Source organism: Ammospiza caudacuta, chromosome 2, assembly GCF_027887145.1.
Source record: "Ammospiza caudacuta isolate bAmmCau1 chromosome 2, bAmmCau1.pri, whole genome shotgun sequence".
NCBI lineage: Eukaryota > Metazoa > Chordata > Aves > Passeriformes > Passerellidae > Ammospiza > Ammospiza caudacuta.
In genome coordinates, this window is record NC_080594.1 from 54,792,766 (window position 1) to 54,820,360 (window position 27,595).

The 27,595-nt window shown below is 40.6% G+C and overlaps 1 protein-coding gene across 3 annotated transcripts in view; it reads right to left on the reverse strand.

The window, feature by feature from the left end:
• DCLK1 (doublecortin like kinase 1) overlaps positions 1-26,232 on the reverse strand; it is a 237,884-nt gene extending 211,652 nt beyond the window's left edge. For all 3 annotated transcript variants that reach the window (XM_058800587.1, XM_058800588.1, XM_058800590.1), the window contains exons 1-3: positions 25,985-26,232; positions 22,372-22,761; positions 12,645-12,991 (exon numbers count right to left, since the gene is read on the reverse strand). In XM_058800587.1, coding sequence (XP_058656570.1) covers positions 12,645-12,991; positions 22,372-22,747 — 723 coding nt within the window. In that variant the 5' untranslated portion in view covers positions 22,748-22,761; positions 25,985-26,232. The remainder of the gene's footprint in view (positions 1-12,644; positions 12,992-22,371; positions 22,762-25,984) is intronic.
• Positions 26,233-27,595: the final 1,363 nt, after the last annotated feature.

The following is a 27,595-nucleotide window of genomic DNA, read 5'->3' on the forward strand; positions in this document are numbered from 1 at the left end:
GATATAAAATCTTCCCACACTCTCTACCTAGGTTATTCTAGGGGAGAAAATTTGGAGCTGTAAAGCTGCTTGTCACTACAAGATTTCAGAAGTCATGACAGACTGCTTTAAAAAAAATGGGAAAAAAAAGGTAAGCATGAGGACTACATAATAATCATAATTTTTCTATTTCAGTGCTGCAGCAGGAGAAGATGCTGGAGTTTGAAGCTGAAGCCAAGGGAGAGCCTCTCCTAGCCAGGGGAGGAACTGGGAGTAGTGGTAGAGAGCCTCACTCCTTTTAGAGCACCCGCCTCTAAATTTCAGTGATCCTCCTGATTACTTGCCTGTAAATGAAGCAGGCGAAGTTAAAGCTTCCCTCTTCCTACAGAGGTACAAAGTGACATTCAGTTGTTCCTCTCCTCCTCCTCCTGTAGCATTTAAGAGAACAGTTCCTACTGAATGCTGTGAAAAATGACTGGCATTCAGTTGGACTCGGCACAAGAGAAACCAGAGCTAGATTATCTTTTCTAGGACAGCCCTCCTCCATCTGCAGATGGAAAGGTTAGTTTTTCACAGGGATGCCGCATTTAAAAGCTACTCCTCCTACAGTGTCATTGAAGACTTGCCAGAGAAAGGAAAGTCTCATCCTTTCATTCTCATCACCTCCCCCCCACAAACAACCAAAGGATGAAGCACAGCAGGCTCTCTACCAGGCCACCTCATTTAAATACTGCTGCTTAAATGGGATTTAAATTAAGCTGCAAATAATTTTGTTTGAAAGCATTTCTTAGCAAGATGACATTCCAACAAATACCATTAATCTATAACAACTCCTATAAATCTTAATCAATTAGTCCTTTTCGTCCCACATCTAAAATTCAATGTTTTCAAACTGCTTTAGCTTCATAACGTCTTCATGAAATTGTCTGATTGAAAAGAAATTCAACTGAATCACTTTTTATCAAGAACAAAATTTCTTGAGCAAATGTATTCGTTCTGACAAACACCTTACCTCAAACTATCACACATTGACTACTGGAATACCTAGACATGATTATAAAAGCTTTTATTTCATTTCAGTCTTCTGTCACAGAAATAGAGCCCCAGAGAGACTTTACCTAGTCAGTTGGCATGTCCAGAATACAGATATCAAATGCTCATCTCAAATTTATTTGCTGTTAAATTCAACAAAACAAAAACAAAACAAAAAATTCAATGCCTTATTAATGTTCCTCATTCTTAGCTTGTTAGAATAGCCCTGCTCTTCCTATTTCATCCCTTAAGATGTTATGACTCTCTCAACCTTTGCTCATGGTATTGACAGCCAATCAATGCTAATATTAGTCCAATTTTCTTTACACGGGGAACAGAATTTTTAGTTTGCCTATCCCTGAAGAAAAAAAAGCTGTGAACAACGGCACTCACAAGGATGCTAATCAAGTGCAAAAGCACTAAACACTTCTACATGGATGTTCTCCCACCATCTCATAGCAATGCAATGTTCAACACTTCTTGTGTTAATGGCCTTCACATCATGCTCACTGCTCTCTCATCTGGTTTCTGTTTCTCTAGTTCTGACAGGCCACTTGATTATTCTTTCCTACATTAACTGCTTCATATTTGCTTTATTAAATTTCACACTGATTGCAGTTCGTGCTCCTAATTCATCAAGATCACACTCTATTTAAACAGATTACTCCAGAGTATTCACAATGCTCCCAAATCTGCCCCAGAACAGATGTGTTCTGATTTAGAAACAGAAACATCCAAATATCATTTCTTTTTCTCTAAGACCTATAGGCAGCCTTCTTTTTCACAAATGTACAGAACAGTGAAAGTGCTGGAGCTCTGGAAGTATTTTGACATAGCAAGAATAAAGAAGTACAAAAGCATTTCAGACAACAATATGGGCTATTCAGATGACAGGAGATAATAAACCCTGCTAGCACCATCATAACCACACAGGGGCACTGACCCCATCCATGCTTATGTAGCTATAGTAAAAAGTGGAAAAAACCCCAAACTACTCTGTACTAGAGTCAACAAGGCTATATATGGACTTTTTTCATGACTGTGAATTTCTATATTTTTAACTATTTTTTCCTTAATCAGCAAGACAGAATTACAGCATCCATGGGTTAACTCTCATGTGAATACAGGGTTTCTCATTATCAGTGCACAGTGTGCCAGGAGCATTCCCACAACACACTCACCTCCCTCTCAAAGTTATTTCCTCACCAAGGAGCACACAAGCATGCCACTTAAACACTCCATAAACTGCATTAGCTTTTACTCAGATTTTGTGTGGGTGTAAATGCAAACACATGGGAAACAGCAGAAGGTTAAAGAAATCTTAGTTATAAGTGTACAAGATATACTAACAGAACAAAGGCCGGACCACAGAACTGAGATGTGCTCAGGAAACCATTTCACACACAAGAAACTCCACAGAAAGCACAATTTTTCAGAGTTTGCTAGATTTGAAAAAAACAGGAGTTGTGACTAGAAATCAAGAAAGGAGATAGTACTGAAAGACACAAGAAGTTAAAAAATCAAAGAAAATTAAAGAGACTACTAGAAAACCTTCAGAAACAGAAAAATGATTCAGAGGTGAGTAAGAAATAAGAAAGGGAAAATGAGAGAGCAAGATATTTCAATGGCAACTAGAATAAAGGAAGAGCTAGGTTTAGCTTCTGGATGCATGGTATATGGCAGCAGTTGCAGTTTGCAATTCAAATTAATGTAAAACAGACATATAACCTGTCTGCAAGGGAAGGCAGGTGAATGTATTCAAACACTAGTCTATTTAAAAAGTCAGCATATCCCTTTTAGGCAATGTCTGTCTTCCTTTTAATCAAAGCCATTCTACCCTACCTATTCCACAAGATGCCCCCAGTTGTCCCCTGTTGCCTGGCAGCTTTGAAAAAAAATCATTGCTTATACCAAACCAACAAGATAATTAAAAGCAGTTCAAACTGAGATTTCATACTCTATTCAGTTGATGAGTAAATGTCTCTTACAATTTTAAGCTATTAAAGCTCAGAGGAGTTTTACTTAAAAGAAGTTTCTGAGATTCAACATTTAATGGAAAACCAAATCCACTACAACAACTGATTTGGGAGAGGCAATCAGCCTTAACTACCTAACATGAGTTTTATTTTCAGTATCATACAGCTGAATTCCAAACCCCATATAAAGCTTTGCTGCTTTCCAGCAGGAGCATACTACAGTCTTCTGCCTTGCTTTCTCTAGTTACACTCAGTTACCTCTGATAATTTCAAACCATTTATGCTCATTTTTATCTATGTGTAAAGTACTATGTCCTGTCCTCAGGTCCCCAAAGACCTCTTTGCTCTTCAGTCTATGACTTTAAGGATTCAGTCCTATGGAAGAAGCTTCATTCCCTCCCCAGAAGCTTTGCTAAGCAAAATCACTGGCTTGAAGTAGGTATTCTGGCCTACTTTAGAAGTTTCTTGGGGTAAAACATAAGAGAAAGTACTTATTAAAATTTAAGAAAAAATGTAGTACACACCTTGTATACCATTAACCAGTGACATCAGGAAAACAGTCTCAAAAATGTTTGATTTATACATAAAAATTTAAGCTGTTCTCAGAGCTTTACTGCCTTCATTCAGTACAATGGAAATATTTTCACCTACTAGTAATTGTATTAGTTTCTAAATCTGATTGAGTCTGGACAGTCTGGCCCTATGAACTGGCACACAGTACTGGGACATAGATTCAGAAGAGATTAAGTCAATACTTCCTCCAGGATTGAACAAATTAGTTTCAAGCTTAAAGAAAAATGGAGGGGGAAAGAGGCAGAATACATGGTACATCACTGATTTATTATTACATAATGCTGTTGTCCCTGAAGATCCTCCCAGTTTCAGTTCCAAAATTCACATTTAAGAAACTGAATTGCATCTCCAACAGAGGAAAAAATTAAGGTAGAGACCTGAATTCATCTTGAGTAACTCAAGGAGCACCTGAAAAGTATGTCATTGCCCTAGACTTGCTTTCTACAGAAGAAGAATCACAAAAGACAATTCCAGACTAACTAGGTTGAATATTCAAAAATATTTGTGTTTCTTGCCACTCACTACAAGCAACACAAAGTGTATGGCTTAAGAAGCTTCAAAGTACTGAACACAAAATGTTTCACAGTTTACTGCAGTTTCACAAAAGAATCTGGTTTCATAAAAACTTAATTAGAAAAACAAGGTACAAAATTGGGCTGACACTACAATTTCCTGCATTGTCAGTAATTTTTGACTTATTTTGCCAGCATCAATTGCCTTTTGAAAGGTTTGAAAGACCTTGGCTCCTATAGGTACAAGGATTAGTTTTCAGAGAAAAACACAGCTAATGACAGAATATTTATGCAGTTTGTGCTCTCAGTATTCATCATTCACATAAGCATCTTCTACACAATAGCTTGGCAAAAGGTTGTTGAACAGGAAACTAAGTGGAAAGAAACAAGTAATCATGGATATACTTGCACTAAATCACAGGTAGCTGCTCAAACTTGAGTTTGAGTAGTTATTATCCTTTAGTTCATTTACTCAACTTTCTTCAAAACAGGCACTGACAAGGTTTTCCAAGTGTTTGTGTAAGAACTCAAGGCCCAACATCCAAAGACATAATTATATAAAAACACTTACATTAAAAAGGAAATCTTTAAGTTCTCATAAGCTACAAGGCAGAATTAAGAATTTTTCCTATGTATAGTATAATTTAATTTCTCAGGAAGGAAACATGTTACAAAAAATTTGTGAGAGAAAAGTGTTGGGTTTTTTCTGTAGATGACACTAAAGATTCTCCTAAATGACTAGAAATTCTTAGTCCTCTTGTAACAACTAATTTTAGAAGGAAAAACAGAACAGAACAGAAACAACCCAGCAAATCCAACACCCATTATGCTTTTACAAAGGATCATTACATCATACCACTTAAGAGAAAGGAAACACACACTTGGCCAACAAAAAAAAAATTACTAACAGTAAGAGCTTCAGAGAGTATAAATAAAATAATCCCGGTGAACAACTGACAATACACTGTAAAAATCTTCAAACCATCGATCTCATTTGGTTTAGACAAAGTCATAAGGCAGGGGGAGGAGAACAGAGAAAGTTTAGGATGGCTACTGTTTGAAAGCATCCCAAAAAGGTTAAAGGTTTCAACTGTTCATTAAGGACCAAACTGCTCTCAAAGATTGTGTTTTACTGAGCAGTGGAAACTCTTCTCCATGATCACCAGTAATCTCATGCCTGTCTCTACAAAACAGCTGAACAGCATCATCAGAGAAATCTGCAAGCACTTTTCCAAACTCTCTTCCATGAAACAACTAGCAAAAAACCCCAAAAAACTCTCCACAACAAGATCGTACAGTTGAGGATGTTCCCATTTGCTTTTCTTTTCCTTCCCCAATAGTCATTAAACACAAATCAGAACTTAACTGGATAATAAGCTGTTCTTAGTTACATTGCATATTTAAACAAAAGCCAGATGTAAAGGAAAATTATCCTTATTCTAGAAATGGAAAGCTCTGAATCACCACACCATCTCCCTTCCATTGAGAAACACTTCTTCACACAGTACAAAACTCCACCTTGAAGAGACAGAAATTACTGTTCCTTAAGGCTTCCTACAGTACATAAACTCTCTAATGACTATCTGGTTATCTTTAAGACACTAAGATCAGCTTATCTGATGTTTAACACAGTCTGAAGCAGGTGTGCAAGTTTTCAGTCTCTTTCACCTAACAACAGCTCTTGTTTTGCCCAGCACACCAGCCTCGCCCAAGCATGCAGAAGATGGCGTCTTCTCAATTTTCAAAGTCAGTCTGCAGTTCCTGTGGGATGCCAGTTGGCAACCATGGAAACTCCTATTGTGAGAAGCTTTTGGAGACAGAGCAACACAGTTGTCAGTCTCAGCTTAATAAGAACCGACCCCAGACAAATGAATGAACACACACTGCTTTCAGCAAGGAATGGGCTCCTGTTCACTCCTTCTCAGAGGACTTTATCTGAGTAACAACTAAAATTGTTAGTCACTGTCATAACCTGACAATGAAACAGCCCATCCAGAAGCACAAGAGTTCAAGGACCTCACCTCTAACACCAGGATAACACCAATTGCCAGCAAATTTGCTACCCTAGCACAAATGACTTTAAACCAGTTTTTTATGCTTTTCTCAAAGTATAGTCTAATTTTTAGTGGAGACCCACTTTTATCAACAGTAGCCGTAAGAACTTTCCAATACCCCCAGAGGCCATCACAACTTGCTTAAATACACAATTTTCACTCATTGATTACTTTTGTTTGCTTTTCAGACTATCATGAAGGGGGCCTTTTCCTGAGTATCGAGAAAAAACCTCATCTTTTTAATCCTTCCCCAAACTCAGTTTAAAAACAGTAAAGCCAGAAATTACACATCTTCCAGAGAGAAAAAAATATTTTGATTAAACATACTGCAGGCAAGAAGGAGGGAAAGTGAGGTGCATTACAAGGTGGAGAGGTACTCTTTGGGTTTGTTTTTTTTAATGTCTCTCATAGCTACAAACACAGTGGTCTGTCAGAATTGCCCAGACAGGGCCTAAAATTCATGTCTAAAATAAGCAGCACAGGTATCTTCTGATGAGTATGGCCTTCTAGCATTCACATTAGAAGGCGTTTAGGAAAGAACAGCTCATGCAGAGTGAGCAAAATGGGTTTCAGGACTCCAGATGGTTGTCCACTATTGAAGTACCACCTCAAGAGCTGCTGCTTTCCTGTTAAAATGCTTATGTGAGCTGCAGAAGTCATTTTACTTAATGTTTTCTCACAATTAGTCACAATTAGGATCTGCACAGCTACACCTCACAGAGAATTCACCATTGTTCTTTGTTCATTGTTCTTTGGTCAATCAACATCACCCAAGTGCCTGTGACTGACAGGGAGCTCCAAAGCCTTCAACAAAAGGGAGAAGATAAAGTTACTGTGCTGAGATACAGAAAATAAGATGCACTCAACATTTTTCCTGGTTTTGAAAAATGTTTGAAAATGGACAATGAGTGCTATTTTGCGTGGATTGCAGCTACAACTTGAAATACACAAACTTCAATACAAATTGCAGCTACAAATATAAAGAACATGCCCCACCAGTCACCCTTAAAATTAAATGCACCTTCTTCATTAAGATTACAAATGCTGATGTGAATCAAACTTAGAGGCAAGCACAAAACTAGTCACTTGCTGCACATAAATTTTATTTTGGTTAACATTCCTTTGGTCTAGATTGTTGTACAATATACACTACCCAAATGCTGAGATTAGAATGTTATTCTGTGAATGATACCTACCTTCATGTATATAGATGTTTCTGTACCAAGGACAATCCAGGTGTAGAGAAAGACATTTTAGATGTTTAATATATCCTAAGAAACGGTACCTTTGGCCAAAAATTTACTGTATAATACAGATCTTATTGTTCAATTTTTTTTCAATGGTTAAGAACAAAACCATAAAAATCACATGCTCATCTTAGGTGTAGGTGCAAACACTTGCTTTTGCTTCCTTAATAAGAGTATTTTTTTAGAACAGTGGTATTCCTTTTGAAAAACTACAATATCATGTGTCCTCAGAATGAGAAGTCCACAGGAGAGGGAGTTTTTTTGCATCATAACATACCCATTTTATAGTGGGTTTCCAATAAAAAACAAAAGCATATTAAACTCAATGAAGAAGCTTCAGGCTTTCCAGTACTGTGATGCTCACTTCCCTTGTAGTCACAATTCTTTAATAGCTATTTCAATGGCTTAAAACAAGGCTGTTGAGGGACATCCTATGCCTCACACTGTACTTTCTGTAAGGTATATGTCTTTAAGTAACTGTGGCTGTATTTCATACCTGTAAAGGTAATTTGATTTGTGTATGAGGAAAAAAAAACGAGAACAGATAGTGACTTTTATTCTGGTATCTCTGGCACTGACCATTTATCTGTCTAAAGTCAAATCAACAGCATAATGCATATACTGAAAAATAATTTGCATGATTGCATCTTGTTAAGCTAAGCAAACCACCTGTTCAAATAAGTAGGTCCTATTATAAACCAGATGTTTGTTCTTGCAAAAGCACATGGAGGATGTACAAGGTAACAAAGCACTGTTGTCCAACCTTTAGTCTTTGCCAAAACACGCAAACTGTAAATACCCTGCACAAATATACACATCGTAATACTTCTAAAAAGGGCACTGTTTCACAATATTGCTGTTAAATGTGACCTTGATTAGTTTTCTCCCATTTCAGTCATTGGTGTTATTCTAGAAGTACACCAAGCAAACAGAAACCAGAGAAGAGCCTGCAACAAAGCAACTGGGCTCTATCTCCACACACAGCTTGTGTCCTCAGTGTCTGCACTGTGTCCACACACTGCCTTTTAGAAGGCCATTTTTTAATGCACATCAAAGTAAAAATACCCCCTTCTGTTAAGGACAGGTTAGAAATCAAACTGGAACAGGGCAGCTACAGAGAAGCAAGACACATTTCAGTCATGAGAAAGTGCTTTTCTCTGCCCAAGTATGTGATAATATTAAGGGCCAACGCTGACAATACCTCTTCATGAACTTAAACATCAGGTTAACCTAAAAAATTGAGTAGTGCTCATAGTAAAAGCATGCCCTCATTATCTGTATTCCTACAGGCAGCCATTACACCTACTCATTCTATTTTCATTTTCCTTACATAGCAAAGTTGGCAAGGAAAACGCCTCAAGCTTTACCCCTGGAAAGCTTTTGAATTGGCCTGTGCTCATAAGACTGCTAAACACTTCTGAGAGTCCCACCATCTTCTAATGCATCACTGTGGTACAGGGAAGTAATTCTATCTCTTTCTCTAGAGTAAAAAGACCCTTGTACCAGTGGAAATTAAGTGTATTTATAAAAGTATATACAAACTATTCCAGACACGGTGTGAAGCCTATCCAGCTCTGAGGAATCATTAATAATTAAACTGCTAAAGTATGCTAAATGCAGCCATTGGTGTGTTTTATAATCAGATTGCTGTTGTATATTGTGCCCTTTTTAGCACAAATGAAATGATATTTTAAGGCTTCAGAGACCTTGAAGTCAAAGTACAAATTCTGATGGGTTATAAAGAAATGAAAATAAGCCACTAGTTACCCTGTTTTTTTAGTAAGGAGAAACTTTTTTTTTATTATTATTTAATAAAACTAAAGTAATGTATGAAATCCTAAGTCAACAGCCACCCAATACTGGAAAACATCAAGTTTTAGTCCCTGAACTGCCAATGACCCAATGAGACAGACTGATTTAAATTTGCTGGGGTTTAATTTTTTTGAGGATTGCTTTCTTGTGGTTTTTTTTTTTTAGGTTTAGTTTACTTTCTTCTTTTTGCTTTGGTTTCCCCCCAACACATTTCTTTTGCTATTCCACAATTAAAAGGTTGAAATGGCTAATACAACACACCTACTTAATCAAGTCCTGGAGTTCTAAGAAACATTGACAAAGCATCATGTGCACTGAAACTTACTAAATTTTCCAAAACCAGGAAGGAATTTTTGAGATGGGGAATCAACGGGATGTCAAAGGAGAGCTTTCTTCCCAGCAATTAAACTTTCCTGAGGTTCTGATTGTCTAAGTACTACCTCTTTCATCACGACAAACTCTGTACATTGCCACCAAATTTTATAGGTCATCAGTTAAATTCCTCTTAACTGAACAAAATGTTTATTAATATATTTTAGAGATACAGATCAAAACATCACAACTAACAAGGCTATCTGAGGACAAATATTTTAGTACCTAGGAGTATTATTTTTCCATGTGTAGTGTCAGTATGGAACAACCACCTAACTTGATGCCAAGTCTCTGACTCTTGCTGCTTTCTTTTATTAGCCTGGGGCATCTAATGATAGTATCCAACAACAATACACATACCACACTGCCCACCTGCATTAACAATACAGGGAACTCATTATTGCTTCAGAAGGGCAATTCCCGCATTGGCCTTATAAAAAAATCAGAAGAGAGGACAGTACAAAATAGCTTGTCTCCAAGTTATAGTCCTAAAGAATAAACCCAGGAGAGCTTTATTCTCTTATCCTTACAGTAAATTACTTTTCTTGACTCAGAGCTTTAGGATTTCATTGCTTTTTAAGTTAGTGATGAAAGATTTAATCACAGGTTTGTTAGATTTAGCCCCTCAACACAGGCTTTTCCAGAATCTTCAGAACCCCAGCAGGAGTCACAGTAGAAGTTTCCAACTACAAATAGTACTGGAAAAATGTTGGATTTACCATGGATTTCCTCCCAGTAATAATTCACAGCTTGAATTTAGCAATAGAAAAAAATCTATCATCGTGTCCCCAGCGCCATCTGGGAGATCAGGCTTTTGGCAAAGAAAAATGGAGCAGCAATTGCCTGGCAGCACAGGAAATCAATGACTTCCCCACTCAGGGCTGAGCAACAGGCTGCTCCTGCCGAGCACAGAGTCATTCATTTCCCTTCCTGCCAGCAAAGCTGCCCTGTACATGGAGAAAGCAAAGTCTCTGCTACACCTGCAGGACACACAAACCCCCTCCTCTAAACCCTGACCTTACCAGGGAGGCTACACAATTCCATGTGTATATCCAAAAGGGGAAGGAGCGTGGAGATGGTGGTCTCTTGGGAGAGCTTCTGGACATGGGGGTTTTAGGCTACAAGGCAGGCAACAAAAACACCACTGAGTTAAGCTCAAGTCAAAGCTCATGAGTTGACAAAGGATTCAACTGAACTATGCCAACATAAGGGCCAAGAAAATCTGGTCACCCTTTTTGCCCCAGTAGTAGGATAATACTAGGTAATTTCAGGAATTAGAGTTCCAAAACAGGTGTAAAGGGGTTTTTTTCAGTTTGTTCTAAGCACGATCATTAAAGGGGAGTTTTAAATACAAAAAGATAAAAGTGGAGCACATTATCCAGGAGACACATGGGCTGTCTCTTCTTCCAGGCTGCACTTCTTCAGAGCTAAACAACAAGTTTATTTACATATAAAATACAAAGCATATGTATTCCCTTTTTACTGAGAGGGTTTGCAGGAACTGGAATAATTATTCAAGATCTTCTGTCAATGTCATAGCAGAAACCACCACTGACCTCTGTAGCTTTAAAATCTCAACTCCTTCCTCAAATTTACTAGTCTTAGTGCTCCCTGGAGCATGAGACAAGAAAGAACAGGAGTTGAGAGTTTCCCCCAACAAACACTTCAACTTTGCTGCAGAAAAACAGAATTTCACATCCACATTTTCCTCCAGGTCAAAGTTCCCAATAAAGTCACAGTAAGGAGATCATTACAGGCATGTACACAGTCACCAAGAACTGTACTACTGTGTGTAACTGGTGTCAGAGGTTACTGATACAAAACAGCAGATAGAAGAGACTTCTGGTCAAGCCAAACTTGGCCCTGATTTGAACCAGTGCTCTGAATAAGCAGGCTTGTCCTTTGAACTGCCCTCTCTGAGATCAGAGAGTACTGCTGTAGCTGTTTCTGGAGCTGTGCCTGCACATCAGCCCCAGTAACTGCAGATGTGTTAGGGCATCACCAGATCTTGCTGAGCATTGATTTACCTGTATCAGGCAGATTTGGCAGCATCTCACAACAGCAACACTGTTTGCTGCTTATCTGTGCATCATTGAACCCAGAATCTGTAAAAACACAGCTGTATTACAGAAGAAATCTGGTCTCTAGCAGCTTCTAGCTTCTCAGGGAGACTTCTTTGGTTTAATAAGTTACATCTGTAAATGCAAATATCTGCCTTATTTCTCTAGAGTCACCATTGCTCTAAATCAATTCAGGTCACGCTGAAATTAGCCTTGCCCTTCAGCAGGTTAAGAGCTTCTCCCATTTTGCTATAATTAATACATGTCTATAGAAAAATTACAAATAAAGTGAAAGACAAAAAAGAAGTCGGATTATTCAGTAATATTTTTTCATGTCCCTCTATCCCCAAGCCCAATAAGAAGCCTCTCAAAAATCTCACTCTGCTGCAATTTAATAAGTCAGCAAAAAAGAGGCACTGCTTGAAGGTATTTCACAGAAGAAATAACATGAAACCTACAAGAGACTCCTCCATGAATGTGAGCCCCACACATAATCCTACCTTTATTCCTGCAATAAGGAAAAAAGCTCATTAATTTTCTAAGCTTGCACCTTCTTCATTGTCCATTTTAGGTGCAATAAGATTCATCATTTAGTCACTCTGGAGAGCAGTAGGTCTGCATTTATCATGGTGAAACGCGTCCTCACTGTTCTTACAGTTTACGGAAAGCCAAGTGCAATGACTCATAAAACTGCTGCAAGAAAAAGCTGAAACAAGTTAACAGAATGAGCTTAAGTGACATCCTTCATCCTACGTTTCCGGCGTGCAGAGCCAAAACCACATCACACTTTCAGCAGAACAGATTTAGAGCTATTATTTATCATAAATGGCAAGACCTTCACCAAGGCCAAGTAATGTTTCATGGTGTTCCTGAGCTGCTGACAGACCTTAAGTACACTACAAGCAGTAGAAGGTCTGGCAGTACGTTCTAGAGCAAATGGGACTCTTTTCTGCTAATGTACTATTCTTTTCCTTCTGGAAAATTGTATTTTCTTCATGCTGAGAACCGTCATCACGAAAATTCTTACCTGTTTTCCATCTAGTGTGTACAAGCGTTTAACCACCCCTGAATCCAGCTTGATGGCATCGGTTATGTCAGTAAGAACCTGTTCAAAGGAATGTGCTGTCTTCTTGTTGAGCAGGATCCGGACTGCCTTCCGTGGCTTCACTCCGCTCCTGATGATAGTGACCAGTTTGGGCCTAATGAAATCCTTATTCTCTTTTGTGTCTGGAGCACCTCCTTTAGCAGTGGCAAGAGATGGCACTGAACGAGAAGTAGAAGTTGTCTTAACATTCACTGACCAGTTTGGGTTTACATTCTTTGTGTACTCCAGTTTCTTGAAAGGTTCTATGGAACCACATACATAACTTTCCCCTGTGGAAACAAAAGCAAAAGTCCAGCAAGTCAGATTGGAGAGGGAAGAAAAAAAAAGAAAAATGCAGGAAAATATAAAATTAAATAATTCTCAAATTATTAAATATTATTCTTATTATTCTTGGTCTACAGTGCATAAATATTGATCTCTTCCCTTCTCAGATGCTACTGACTACAAAATGAGTGATCTTTTAAAGATCACTCTTCAGCTAACTGTTCAAGAAATGCTGTTACAAAAATCCTTGAAAGCAGCAGTTTTTTTATCAGAAAACACTATTTGCAGTGGGGACCACTGCTGTCAGTAAACACAGTAAACAGCATTCGTATTTCACCAGCAGCCCAGCCCCAGCACATTATCACAGTACTCCCCCAGTCTTCATGCTTAAGTGGCCCACTCCTAAGAAAACATCAGGCTCCAAACATTTCGGAGGAAATACTATGAAATACTACCAAAAATTCAGGCTACAAATAATGTTTTATAAGAAGCTGGATAAAAGTTGGAAATTTGTTAACATTTGATTTTTTTTTTAAAGCTTTAGGCATCATAAACCCAAGATATGTATAGACAAGAAATCTCCCTGTATTATTTACTGACTAAATATATATGTGGGGAAATGAAGACAAAGAGTAGCAATTAAAGACTTCTCGTCACAACAAATTTACCATGCTAAAAAGAAAAATAGTGGCTATTAGTTCCTCTTCCTGTTGGAGCACTATCTACAGTAAAATATTTTTGCAAATACCACACCCACACAACTTCTGGGGAACTAGAAATCAGCCAGAAAACCCAGCAACATGTAGATTAGCATCTGAATCCAGTCCAGCTGAAGGCTGCTGTGTAAGGGGCACCTGCTTGGGAACGCCTGACTCTCCCTTGAGCTTGACTGTACCTGTGCTGGCAGCAGCACTGGATCAGCTCAGTGATCTGACTGTACATACCAAAGACACTACTAATTCTGCAACATCAAGCTGATCCAGTTCGTCCTCTGGCTGAGGAAAAACAAACTAACAAGCCAAACAAAAACCAAAAAACTCAAAGAAACCAATACTAGATCCAGCAAGACCACACCTTCTGGCAGCCTACAGTTAAATCACAAATAATGCAAGATCCTTTCCTGAACAATCCCACAGAGACATCTGAGATGTTTTACTTCTTCTGGGTTCAAGAGTTCACTCTATACTAACAGCAAAGAAGCCTTCGTATCAGAAATTCAGCCCAGGGTAACAAAACCAGAACAAAACTCAGCGATGCACCTTCTATGCCAAAAAACATGTAAGAACCAAAGATATTCCTAATGACCCTTACCTCTAAGGAAAGAGGACTCACAGTTCAATCATTGAAAGACAATTACGTATTAAAATTAATTTCTGAACAGAAATTTTAAGGTTTCAAGACACCCAACCCAATTCTGGAGACATTATAGCACACAGAGTCACCACATCTAAAATGGAGGCAGGCAACACTGGGACTTGAGGCTTGGATAAAGGTAGGCTCTTCCTTTTAGCCACTGCATATATCCAAGATAGACAGATATGTGTATGGCAACATCAGATTAGAAGGGCTCAGCAATGAGTGGTCAAACAGCGCAGGTTCTCTTTTATCCATGTCCTGTCCAGTTGTTCTTGTTTTAGCTACTCAGTGCCAGGTCAGAATGCATCCACCAAACCACATCCACAAAATTAGAAAGTTTTAGGGAAAAAAAAAAGAAATTCTACTATGATTAAGACTGTATTAAGATCAATACAATAAATACCCGCTCTATAAAATAATTTTCAGAAGTCTCTTAAAAAATTTTAAGCAAAATTTATTCTTCTCTACACTTGTGTTGGCTGTAAGCAGTAAAATCCACCGGCAACCTTCTATTTTATTTTTTTTGGTGGGGGGGGGGTGGGGTATAAATCTGGATATTGAGGTTCAGCCCCATTAGGGAAATTTTTCACTTCAGTTGCAGAAAACAGCATTTATTTAAAAGCAAATCTTCAAATTAAAACTCACTTCTCAAGCGGTAGGCTCATAAATAAATGTTGATACACAGTGTACTCAGAAGATTTACATTTAATTTATTAAGAACTCTTTTGGTTCCCCTTCTTGAAAGGACAGCGTTCCACATGATTTTTAATATCAGCTACATTTAAAGGTCAGATGGATTCCTTATAGCATTTAACTGCACATCAGCTCTTCATTACAAAACTAAATTTAGATAAATGATCATTTAAAAAGGACCACTAGAATCACTGAAGATTTGGGATTGTTTGAACATAAGCACTTTTGCCCTTTCCTCATCTCCAATGGTACCATATCACTAAAATATTTACACCAAGATAATTCTTTCCCTTCAAGAGGCTCATATTTTTCTAAAGAACACCTTGGAGGTAGAGCGTCCAAGGACTTCAAAGATGAAATACCTTTAGTAAGAACTATTTTATTTAGGCTAACAGAAATACAGATACTTCTCCCATAATGTTGTTATTTAAAACTATTTTAGGTATTAGCTAGGGACTGCAATTTTCATGCACGCCGGTCCTAAGTGGCAGGCCGGTAAGAATATAAACCTTTAACACCTCTGGTGCTTGTACAGAGGAATCTCAAATAAAAGGACAAAAGCTCTTCACCTAGATTTTCATTTCCTTATTTTTCACCAGTACCTTCCAGACTGCAAAAAGATTTCAAAGGGGCATGACTTAAAAGTCCAGTAAATCCATCTCCTGCTTTAGCTATTGCTTCTTCATCATCAGCTTTGAGTAACTGGCAGCTGGAAGAAGAAAGTAACAATCTCCAGACACTAGATTCCTAACAGAACAAGGGTTGAGAAGGATTCTTTGAAGAAACTGGATTAAGCAAAGGGCACTGACAACAAAGCCTATTTAACAGTGACAATTTGATTGCAGCTCCCCAGGAGAGGGGAGCAAGGGTTTCACAGCGCAGCCATCTGTCACTAATGGAATTTTGACTCTTGATTACAGTATCAATAGCCATTAGGAGAAGAAAAGGGGAACACCCAGTTGCTCCAGGAGATCTGGCATCTAGGAAGAAAAGTGAGTATTACACCTTAGAAAGTATCCCTTTCCTGAGAGCCTCTTCACAGCAACAGTGCAAATGAAACACGTACCACTGGAATCTTGCAAAAAAGATGCACAGCACTTGTTGGTCAGTTTCAAACTTGTTGATCAGTAACCCTACAATTTAATTTGTATAAATGTTCAACACTTCTGGCAAATGCCATGTGGAACAATAAAATAAATCTTAACACTGAGAAATTATTCAGAAAGCTAATCATGTGGAAGGGCAGATCCCAAAACATTGTTTATGCTTAAAAAAAGCATACCTGCAGTTGCACATCTGTCAAAATTCAATGCAACTGACTGATCAGAGACATGCAACACTGGAGGATAGTTCTTATGGGTCATGACAGAATTTCAAGGCTTGCTTCACTTATTAAATATTTGTAGAAATAATATCTGTGTGTACAAAGTGGTTGGTAAGGCGACATTGGATCACTGCAATTAAGTACTGGAGCTTTCCTGACAAAAGTGTCTCCCTGCTTTCCACATTGGTATTAGCAGTTCATTTGTTTTCTTCAGCTTGCTGATATTCTCCCTAGAAGCACGACCAAGGCATCATCTCTCAAAAGCCATTTTTTGTGTTGCTTTTCTGTGCTTAAGGTGACTAAGCCTAAAATGGCTTTGTGAGGAAGCCAGTTATCTTAGGTGGAAACCCTGGAGAAGGAAGAGAGAACCTGTCTGAATCTCACAAACAGAGAGGGAACATCAACTCCTCTTTGTGGAGGTCAGGATTGGCCGATTTATGGAAAATAGTGTTGATTCCTTGGAGCACAGTATGTAGTAGGAATATAAAGTTATTAATTTATGAATTAGTAGTGATTTACTGGGGTCCATTTCCCCAACAGACAGGACAAGAAATATGTTAAGAGGATGGGGAAGGGACTAGCACCCAGCACTCCATGCCTAAGCAAACGTGCCTTTCTTCACTTTCTACCCTTTAGTTTTATACATACAGAAGGCAGAATCTCAGTCTCTGTGGAGAAAGGACAGAAAATTCTGACTGTGCCTCACTACACTGAGCAGATTGCAAAAAGAAGATGGCCTGAATGAAATAAATTACAGATACTTGATAGCTCCCAAATGTGTTAGTTAATAGAACAATAACCTACTTTAACTACATTGCTGCTGCCTTGTCTACCTTGCTTCTTCCTGCAGGGTCTGAAAAAAATGCAACAGTGCACAAGAGATGGAGCATCTACAGGAAATAAATCTGACCCACACATTTTCACCCAGCAATCAGACGCACCAGAAACTTCAAATCAGATCTCCTCTAACCTTGGAAAGGACTTCTTTCACAAATTTACTTTCTTCTCAGTTCAGACTAAAAAGTTGGGATCATTTCCCTTCATCAAAAATACTTCTTCTGTCCCCTCAAATCTCTGCAATCTTATTACAACTAAGATAGACACTGTAAACATTCAAAAAAAAGCCCACCAAAAATAATGTAAAGCACCTAGAATAAGAAATCACATGGACTTCCACGAAGCTGTTAAGCAAGACAAAAGACGATCTAAAGGCTAATGGATGAACAAATAATGAAATAAATAGTGCCAGAACAACCCTCTACTATTTTATGCAACAGGATCATTCAGCTGTTTGTTTATTAAACAATATAAGGATTGCAGCCATTTCTGCCCCAGGATTCAGTCCAAGTTTCCCTAAATTTGATAGCCCTGGATCAAGTCCATGGTAAATATCCAGGGTAAATTTAATCCTACAAACAAATGTCCACATAGATTCAGCTCTACAAACATTTAAACAGATACTTTACTATTATTATTTTGATAGCACATTACACATGCATATGAATCTTTCCAGCCCATCAATTCCCAGCTGCTGAGGTAGGCATGATCTAGAAAAAAGAAGCCATTAGCTCTAGAGAACATCAGAGACCACATCAATCAATTCCTACAGACTGGCCTGGCTGGGCTCCTCGCCAACAACACCCAAGTGGCTGGCAGAGTCAAGAAGGCAGCAGGAATACTGGGAAGGAGAGGGAGAAGCTGAGATACAAGAAATGAGGTGACAGTAGGAGTAGCAAGACCCATATGCAAAACAGGTCAGGAACTCTTGCAGCCCATCACTCCAGCAAGGAGACACTGCCTTTTGAACCCTGCAGTGGCAGGCAGCTTCTCTGCTGCTCTGAGCACAAACTGCCTGCCTCCATCACGAGAGCCTTCCCGAGTCCTCATGTGACCCAGCATTTCCTCTGCCCTGCAGCAAGGTTCACATCTCCCAGGAGTTATTAGCTGGCTACAGCTATTACTGGATTTTAAAGCTGGCATATCTGCATCCTTTCAAACTGCTCCTTCAACAAGGTTTGTGGCTCTGAGGTAATCCCTGAGAGGCATTCATTTTTCTTTTTGAGATTATTCCTTAAAACTGTTTTTGCCATTATGCCTACACAAAACATGCAGACACAGACAGAAGTCTTTAGAATCATTTGGCAGCGCACCCAATATTGACATGTGACAGAACTGTTTCCCAGTATGCTCTCAGCCTTGTGGTCTGGGGCTTTCGGCTGGTCTTTGACTGCCAGCTCTCATCTGCAGGGTTAACTTTGTGGTAGGTATCGTAGAAATTTAAAACAATCATTTCTAATTCATACTCAAAACTCTGAGGTAATATTATTATAAAATTAATGAGAAAGAGATGCAGTTCTGGCTACAGATTGACACTGTGGTCTTTGTTCCACATAGCAGGACCCCAGGAGTAAAAACTGTAAATATTCTTTGTTTCTGAGTTACCTTGCAATGTTCATTGCTTATTTTGGGGGTAAGATCTCTCCACCTTTAAGGCTGGTTCCTCTAAGGTTGATACAGTTTTGGAAAAGCAAATATTTCTTTCCTGAAACTTCCTTTACAGCTAAAAAATTTAGCCTTCAAGAGCAACTTTATCTTTATTGTTTCTACATGCTTTGAATGCATGTCATGCCTAGGAAATAAAGTCACATCAGATTATATTCAGAATCCATTCTTTAAACGTGAGAGGGTCCAAACAGCAGGCTGACAAAAAGAAGGAACTTGAATCCATTGCATTATTTCCTTCATGTAGGGTGACAGAAGTTACAGACCATGTGAAACTTTTTACAACAGCACCTGCCTTCTGTTATCAAATTCCAACAAATCTCACACACGTAAGTCTTAAGAAAAACAAAATTTAAAAAAAAAAAAGCAAACAAACAGGTGGGGGAGCAAACACAAAAAACCAAAACCAAACCAAAAACCCACAAAACCCCCGCATCTAGGGATGTCATTACTTTCAAATAAAGAGAAAAAGTGTCCATGCATCTCAAAATAATTGACATCACCAGTGCACAGCCATGCCAGCTCTGAACTGTATGCAGAATGAAGCTAAATATAGCTGAAGCAAAACAGCTCTTTTACAATCTTTTTCCTTTGGGACTGTACTTCATGCAGTTTTGTGTATTTAGCTCTGGGATGAAAGACAGTGGCTGCTGTCTCATTTCCCTCAAGAGCCTCTCTGTCTTTATGTACCACATGAGAAGGTAAGAGTACAGGAACTTCCTCACTTCCTCAGGCATAGAGACAAAAACCAATTCTAAAAATCAAGGCTTTATACATTTGGTTTACATTGGAATTGCCAAATCAATGTTTCTCCAATCACATAAATTCACAACAGTCTCAATAAATTAATTAGTGAATTCACACAGGAAGGGAATAGTCTCACCATGAAAAAAGCAATACTTCATATTTCGGTTCTTGGAGCACAAATGTCATTTGGCAAGAGGCAAAAATCAAGTGATTTTCCAGCTATTTAAACACAAAGCACAGCTTCAAGCTAATTAATGCTGTACCAGACGAGCCAAACTCTAATAAATTTGTATAGTAAGGAGTGGAAGAGGCTTATGCAAAAACCATCATTGAGCTAATAATATACGAACCCGTGCTCCACTGTGAAGTTCTGTGAGTGAAACAACCCACCCTGCAGTTTTATACAAATAAACAGAAGCCCCTTTTCAGATAGAATGAGGATGTAGCTCTCTCTTCTTCCACACAAAGACTGACTTCTGTAAGTCCCACAGTCCTAATGGGACAAGAGAACAAGACTGTCCTCCTTGAACTATACCAGGAAGGGAAGATGTATTCATTGCAAGGGTAAGGAATAAAGTCTCACAGGACAAAAAGAAATCCCAAATGCCTTCTTTAAAATAAACTTAGGCCCTTGCACTGTCATTCATTTTGACTGACTGATTAATAGCTGGTATTATTCTTCACTAGGATGCCAAAATAAACCAATCTTACAGGTTGCTGGATTTATTTTTGAATTCAGTTCTTTATTTTCAAAACTGGTTCTGACTGGCTGCAAAAGGACTGGGCAAATCAACATTAACATCAATGAAACTTGCTTCTTGTTGAGCATAGCAATCAAATAAGCAAATGCACAAAGACTGCTTTTAAACAGACGTTGATTAATATTGATCTTTCCTCCCAGAAATTGATTTTCTCTGCCAATTAAATACTGTCCTAACAAACATAGTTTTAACTGTGCCCTGAAATTGATAACATTGCTCCTCAGACCAGTTTGCTTTCCATTTCACTACAGCTCTGGCCTAACCCCCAAACCTGTTACTTAGACTATCCTGCCCCTTCAATTTTCTTTCTGAAGCATCTTCATGTTGCTCCCTACTTTCCTTTTTACACAAGGAAGATTATCAAGAATATCAGGTTTTCAGTACTTAAAAGCTTTCCTCTGCTACGACACAAAAAGGAGACAACCCAATGGTGGCTGAACACCTGCTATGCAAAGCTGCACTCCTCTTTCAGGAGCCACATTTGCCATTACCCTTTTATTCTTCTCGCTCCATATTAGCCTTATTCTGATCCTCTCATTACATCCTGTTACTGTAAGTTCTCTCACCTGGTGCTAAAAATGAAAATCACATAGAAATTACAATCCCTGTTACAATTCTAAATTGGCTGTCTGGTGGCTATCTATCCATTCTTTACTGGTTTGTCCATGGCACACAGGGGCCGGGGGGAGGATGGAAGCAAACATGAATTAATTGTTCCACCTTTATTTTCTTGGAACACAATCAAGTACCGGCATTTGAACTTCATGGGTAAGAAATACTCTCATTTATAGCCATGTGATAGTCAATGCCTTAATACTCTGTACATTCTGATGTTTTACACTAGAAATCCACTGCAGCCCAGAAGCATTTCATGTTGGAAAAGCTACTTTAGCTATTTGTAATACCTGAGAAAAGTACTATTAATTTTTTAAATTTAATATTCAAATTGATTAATGCTGACAGCTTCTTTTGGCAATAGAACTATCACTGAAGGAGTGATAAATTTGTTCTCAATGGGATAATTAATGACTGGCATGTCTGACATTTAACAGGGACCAAGAATTGTCGGTTCTGACTAAACCACTGGTGATGGTTTATACTGCAGGTACATGAGCTTTATTTACATACAGCCTAAGATCTCTGCAGTTTCCTGAAAGCAGGTTGTAGCAAGGCGGGTGTTGGTTCTCTCCTCACAAGTAACAAGCAATAAGACAAGAGGAAAGGCCTCAAGTAGAGCCAGAGCAGGATTAGATTGGGTATCAGGAAAAAATTTTTCATGGAAAGGGCTGTCAAGCACTGGAACACGCCATCCCTGTAGGCTTCTAAGATGTGCAGATGTGACACTTAGGGACATAATTTAGTGGTGGCCTTAGCAGTTCTGGGTTAATGGTTGGACTCGATGTAAGAGGTCATTTTCAACCTTACCAATTCTATGACTGGGGAAAAGGGATATGCTACAGAGGAAAAAAACTTTACAATCTACCCCAGCTAAATCAAGGCTACAATATTACTCTTTTAACAGGTTGCCAACATTTATGCCATGCAATGAGAGGCTAGTATTTTACTTAAGACGTATTTACCTGTAGAGAAGAGGTAGAGCTCTTCGCTAGGCTTCAGAGACTTAAAAAACCAAAAAAAACCATCTGAACTGAATTTCACATAGGTTTCATTAGCACCACAGAACTTTTGAAGTTCAACAGACCAAACTCTCAATGGTTTGACCTTGCATCTTTATGAAAAGAAGGATTAGACACAATCTTCAGGATACAGGACTAACAACACTATGTTGAAAGGAAAAGGCTAGACACGTTCAGCAAGAAGGAAAGAAGTAGCAAGGCAACAATATTTCAAGGTGTCATTTAAGATATCCACATTTCTAGTCAGACCATTGAAAATCCTTCCTTTATCAATAAGAATACCATCACCTCTTTTTGAAAGATTTAAAAGATTAGACAAAGGCCAATTCAAACCTAACTCTACACCTCCAGATCCTACTGCTTACCTTCTACTAGCTGGTCCAAGGAGGAAACCTTCTTGGAGCCATCGATTGTGTAGATCGTTCTCACTCCTTGGGGCAGGTTCACATTGTCGGACAGAGTTCGGGTCAGGTCAGCCAGGAGAGCTTCGAAGGACCTGAAGCGGTCAGGGGAGATGGCGTATACAATCCCTTTGAAGTACCGGTCTCCGTTACGGTAGAAACGAACTTTCTTGGCTTTCTTCTCAGAGCTCAGGGTCTGTAGAGTGCGGGTTCGGTAAAAGCTGCAGTGGGCACTGTGGGTAGGGCTGGGCAGACCATTCACCCGGGACCCTCTGCCATACCGCTGAGCTTTGTCACGCTCATCAAAATGCTCCAGCTCCATATCTCTCCCAAGGGACATCTTGGAAGTTCAACCTAAGGAATGCAGAAGAGGACAGAAAAAGCTTAAACTTAGAAGTTTTAAGGGAGCTCAATTTAAGACTTCCTGTTCTATACAACGCTCTTACAGAGGACTGCTTCTTAGGTTGAGAAAAAAGTTTGAATTAAACCATGCTACAGTCATGTGGTCATTTCACACATAAGCCTCTTGCCATGCCTTAAGAGCTACAGTTAAGTTAAATGTCTTAACAACGTCACTCATGAACCCAAATGCTAATGATAAGCAAACACTGAGAAGTGTTTGTTCAAATTCAGTATCTCGGAAAATAAGGGGACCAAGTTGACCTACTGGAAAAAAGGAATAAATGCATCAGCTTTCTACTTTTTCTCATGTTATATTCAGGTGCTATTTGAGTCTCATCTACCTTCTCAACCGTTTGCCCCCACTAAACTCTTGGTTCCAACTGTGACCTCAGGAGGTGCTGTTTCAGAAGGGCTGCCAGTTGCCAACAACTAAGCAATTAAGAAATTTTCAGTGGAATAGATCTGGCAGGTTGGCAATGAGAATCAGGACTATCACACATAGTGGGTCAATCCCAAAGTTAAAAACTACCTGCATATTCCAACCAGTGGTTTCCTCATAGCCTAAGCTTTGTAATAAATTATTTCAGTTGTCCTTGCACAAATGCTTTACACCCTCTGAACCAACAGATGGGCTCAAAGGGCACAAAATTAAAGAAAAAATTTATTAGGAGACAGTGTTTTTCAATGAGCAAGCTACTTCAGGGCTCTATGTCTTGCAAGATATATTATTAATACCCTAAGCCTAATATTCAAATTGATTAAGGCCAACAGCTTCGTTTGCCATCACCAAAGGAGTGATAAAATCAGTGTCATTGAGCAAATGAGTAATTGGTGTCTCCCATGTTTGACTGTGAGAAACACCCCTCAGCCTTGACCAAAACAATCCCAGTTGTTCAATACAGTTTACATAAACAGAAGTTGACATGTTCTGAAATAAAATCAAGGAGGCAGATACTGTTACTTTTTGACAACCAACACAAGACTAAATAATACAAAGTGCACATTAATCTGCAAACTGAAGACATAAAAATACAAAAAATAGAATAATCAAAAGATCATTAGGTTTTAAACATATTCATTTTAATTTAGGAGCCATGTACATTTGCAGCTGTCTGCAGAATAGTAAAGCACTGAAAATTTATTTATAGCACAGATACATAGACCTAATTTAGAAGTGGCCTCTCTCATTGATTTCCAATAAAAAGACAAAAAACCAGCAAGCACTAGCTTTGTTTCAACATTCATAATGATGTGGCTATTAAGGAAAAAAAAAAGATGTATTCAAACCAGCTGTAGAACATGGGAAGAAATAGAGGAAAACTTACAGATGCTCTTTGACTTGCAGAAGTTTGTATTAAACCAATGATTATACAGCTGGACCCTGATGCTGCAAAGCTGTAGGTGATGTGCTCAGCAACTTCTCAGAGCAGTCCATGTGCTGGACCAGCACAGGCACCTAAGGCAAATGTGGGGCCCTAGCTGAAATTATTTACCCTACTTTGGTTACAGCTCACAACTGACTTTGTTAACTGACACAGGATCATATGCTTATGTATAAATGCAGGATTTATACTTGTAAATCCTTCAGAAGTACCTACATATAGTACAGGGTATGTGTTTTCTTATATATGTAAAAAAAAAAGACTAATCTCTGCTTTTCCTATGCACACTACATCCCATTTCAGTGAAATGAACAAGAACGTTTGCTGTGGCATTTCACTCTATATGTTAAATGCAAAATACAGCTTAGTGGCCACATTTTAGGATTGAGAACACACCATCACTGCTTCCATGTTAAAAAAAATCTGTCAGTTATTTCAATTCCCATCCATTTTCAGTGAGAACCTGTTATTCAGATTTAAACAATCCCAGAATGCACAATTCAGAAACTGTATCTCTCAAGCAATTCCTATGCCAAGAAGAATGGATTTTTCTTAGGTCTGCTGTTATCTTTACTTAAACCATCTCTAATACATTCCCTTCAAAAAAAAAGTTTAGAGGAAGATATTTTCTCTTTCAGCTTTATTAATTTTGGATGAGGGGCAAGAAGAAGTGTGAGTCACTGTCCTTTCTTCCACACGTTTATGCTTTTATCAATACTATCTGTAATTCCCAAATACATCCTCAAAACCGAAATAGAGCTCCCCTATAGCTCCACAGTCCTGGTATGTAGAGAAAAGCGTGTCTAAACCACAAGGTCAGAGCAGACAAAGAAATGCTAAACCATTTGATCTGATGTTTCCGTTTGTGTGTATAAATATATAGTCTTATACAGGCAAATACGCAAAAACGGACACGCCCCTGAAAAACCACCATGCCAACACTTCACACCCTAACATCTGTTAAAGAATTAATTATAATACAGGTGTGGGTGAGCATTTCCATGAAAAAAACACGCATGCTGATCAAAAAAAAACCCCACCACACTACGCCGCGATGTGACTGGGACCCAGCGCAGACCATTCGGCGACTAAGCAGAGCCGGATGACCACTAGCCACCGGGGGAGGGCGGCGGGTCTGGTGGGGGAACACGGATGCATGCGGCAGCGGGCTCACGAAAAGATGGGGTTTATTCTGCTGGGGTAGGGGAACCGTGTGTGACACACGCCCATTCCTCCGGAGCTGGCACCGGGCACCTCAGCCCCCCGCGGGATGCCCGAGCCGCGGGGCACCCGGGGCAGCGCCGCGCCCGCTCCCGGGGGCCGGACCCGCTCCCGCAGCCCGGCACTCGCTCCACACCCGGGGCCGCTCCCGCTCCCGCAGCCCGGCACTCGCTCCACACCCGGGGCCGGACCCGCTCCCGCAGCCCGGCACTCGCTCCACACCCGGGGCCGCTCCCGCTCCCGCAGCCCGGCACTCGCTCCACACCCGGGGCCGCTCCCGCTCCCGCAGCCCGGCACTCGCTCCACACCCGGGGCCGGACCCGCAGCCCGGCACTCGCTCCACACCGGGGGCCGCTCCCGCTCCCACAGCCCGGCACTCGCTCCGCACCCGCGGAGCCGCCCGCGGTGCCCGGCGGAGGCCGCCGCCCCACACAATGGGCACAGGTGCATCGCTCCGCGCCGCGACCGCGCCCCGGCGGCCCCTCACGCCGCAGCCCCCGCGCAAGGCAGGGCAGGACAGGACAGGGCAGGGCAGGCACGGCCCCAGCCCCAGCCCCGGCCCCGGCGCTTACCTGTTCTCCGCAGCCTGGCAGGCACCTCCTCACTCAGACCGGCCGGCCGGGCGCGGAGGGAAGGCGGCGGCTCGGAATGGGAAGCGGCCAAAGAGCGGCGGCTCCCGCCCTCCCCCCGCGACCACCCGGCTGTAGGCGCAGTAGTTGCCGCAGAAAGCGGCTCTGCTGCCTTTGTTACGCCTCCCCTGGCTGTAGCGCGCTGCTGGGGAGCCCGGGCTGCAGCTGCTTCGCCTTTCTTCTGCTGCTGCCGGTTGCAGTGATTTGCATTAGCCCGGCCCTCATTGAAATGCGGCTCTTCACACCAGCCTCTCCCAGGCGCTCTCCAGAGGGCGGCGCCGCCGCCGCTGTCTCCCCCTCTCTCCCTCCCGTTGCGGGCCCGCTCTTCCATGGGCGCTGCGGGAATGCCGGAGCCGCTCCGGGCAGCGCGCCGGGTGCCAGCCGAGCCCTGCCGGGCCCATCGGGCACCATCCCGGCGGGATCTCCCCGGGGCACATCCCGGCCCGCCCGGCGCCTCCCTCCGCCCCGGGCAGCCCCGGCCCGTGAGACGTGCCCGATCCGGAGCTGCCTGTGCCCGGGGCAGAGCTGTGCCTGCCGAGGGGGGCATCTGGCCCGAGGCCGAAAAGCGCCTTGGGAAGTAATTTTAGCAAATGGGTATGTTGGATGTCCAGGAGGTTCGCCTGGGCGCGAGGTGCTGAAATCCCACCGAGTTCCCATAGCCCCATGACGTGACTTGGGTGCTGAATGTGGGATTGATGTGGAATTTAGGCATTAAAACCAGGAGCCATGCTTATTCATAGCACTCGCTTAGTTACAACTGACCTTGGAGGTGACTAAATTCCATAGATGCTACAGGTTTTAGGATGAAATTTCTCAGAATGTGTATTTGGCTAAAGGCATCTCAGGCTTCATCGGAGTCACCCAACCCCTGAGCCCATCAGGTCTTGGAGCATATTTGCCAAGTCAACCTCCACACAAAACTTCAGCCCTACTTGGTGCTTTGTCCTCATAGGCTTGTTATTCTTCACTTTAGTGTAAAAATTTCAGTGGTGAGATCCTTCTCGCAATGAAGGATCTGGTTTGCTCTCCTTTGTGCAGCAAAGACTTCAGCCCTCTTCTGCTTGTCAGGTAAACAGCCTGTGGTCCAGGGGGACATGGAAGAGAAGAAAACACAGTCTGTCCCTTCTGTTGGAGCTGCTCCACTCTAAAAGAATTAAAAATGCATTAGATCAGAGAGAGGGAATTAGTCTGTAACCTCATGGTTATGGCACTCATTTGGGAAGGACAAAAGATGGCTTTGTTTGTCTGTATTACGGACAATTTATGTGTTTTATATCCATAAATCCAGGGACAATCAGTGGAGCAGGGACTTAAGCCCAGGGTGCCCTGCTCCCTTTGACAGACCTTTAATCAGAATAGAGGCTCCTGTTTAATCTCTCTGAAGGCAAACCAAGCCTTCCATCTACAAAAAATGTAAGAGGCTCAAAAAAAGGGGATGGAGCACTCCCTTTCTTTTCTTATCCCCCAGAGAAGTCCACATGTAGGTTCTCGGGAGACAGGAGATTCCCTAAAGGAGAAAAATTAATTGTTGCCTTGTCTTCATTATCCTGGAGG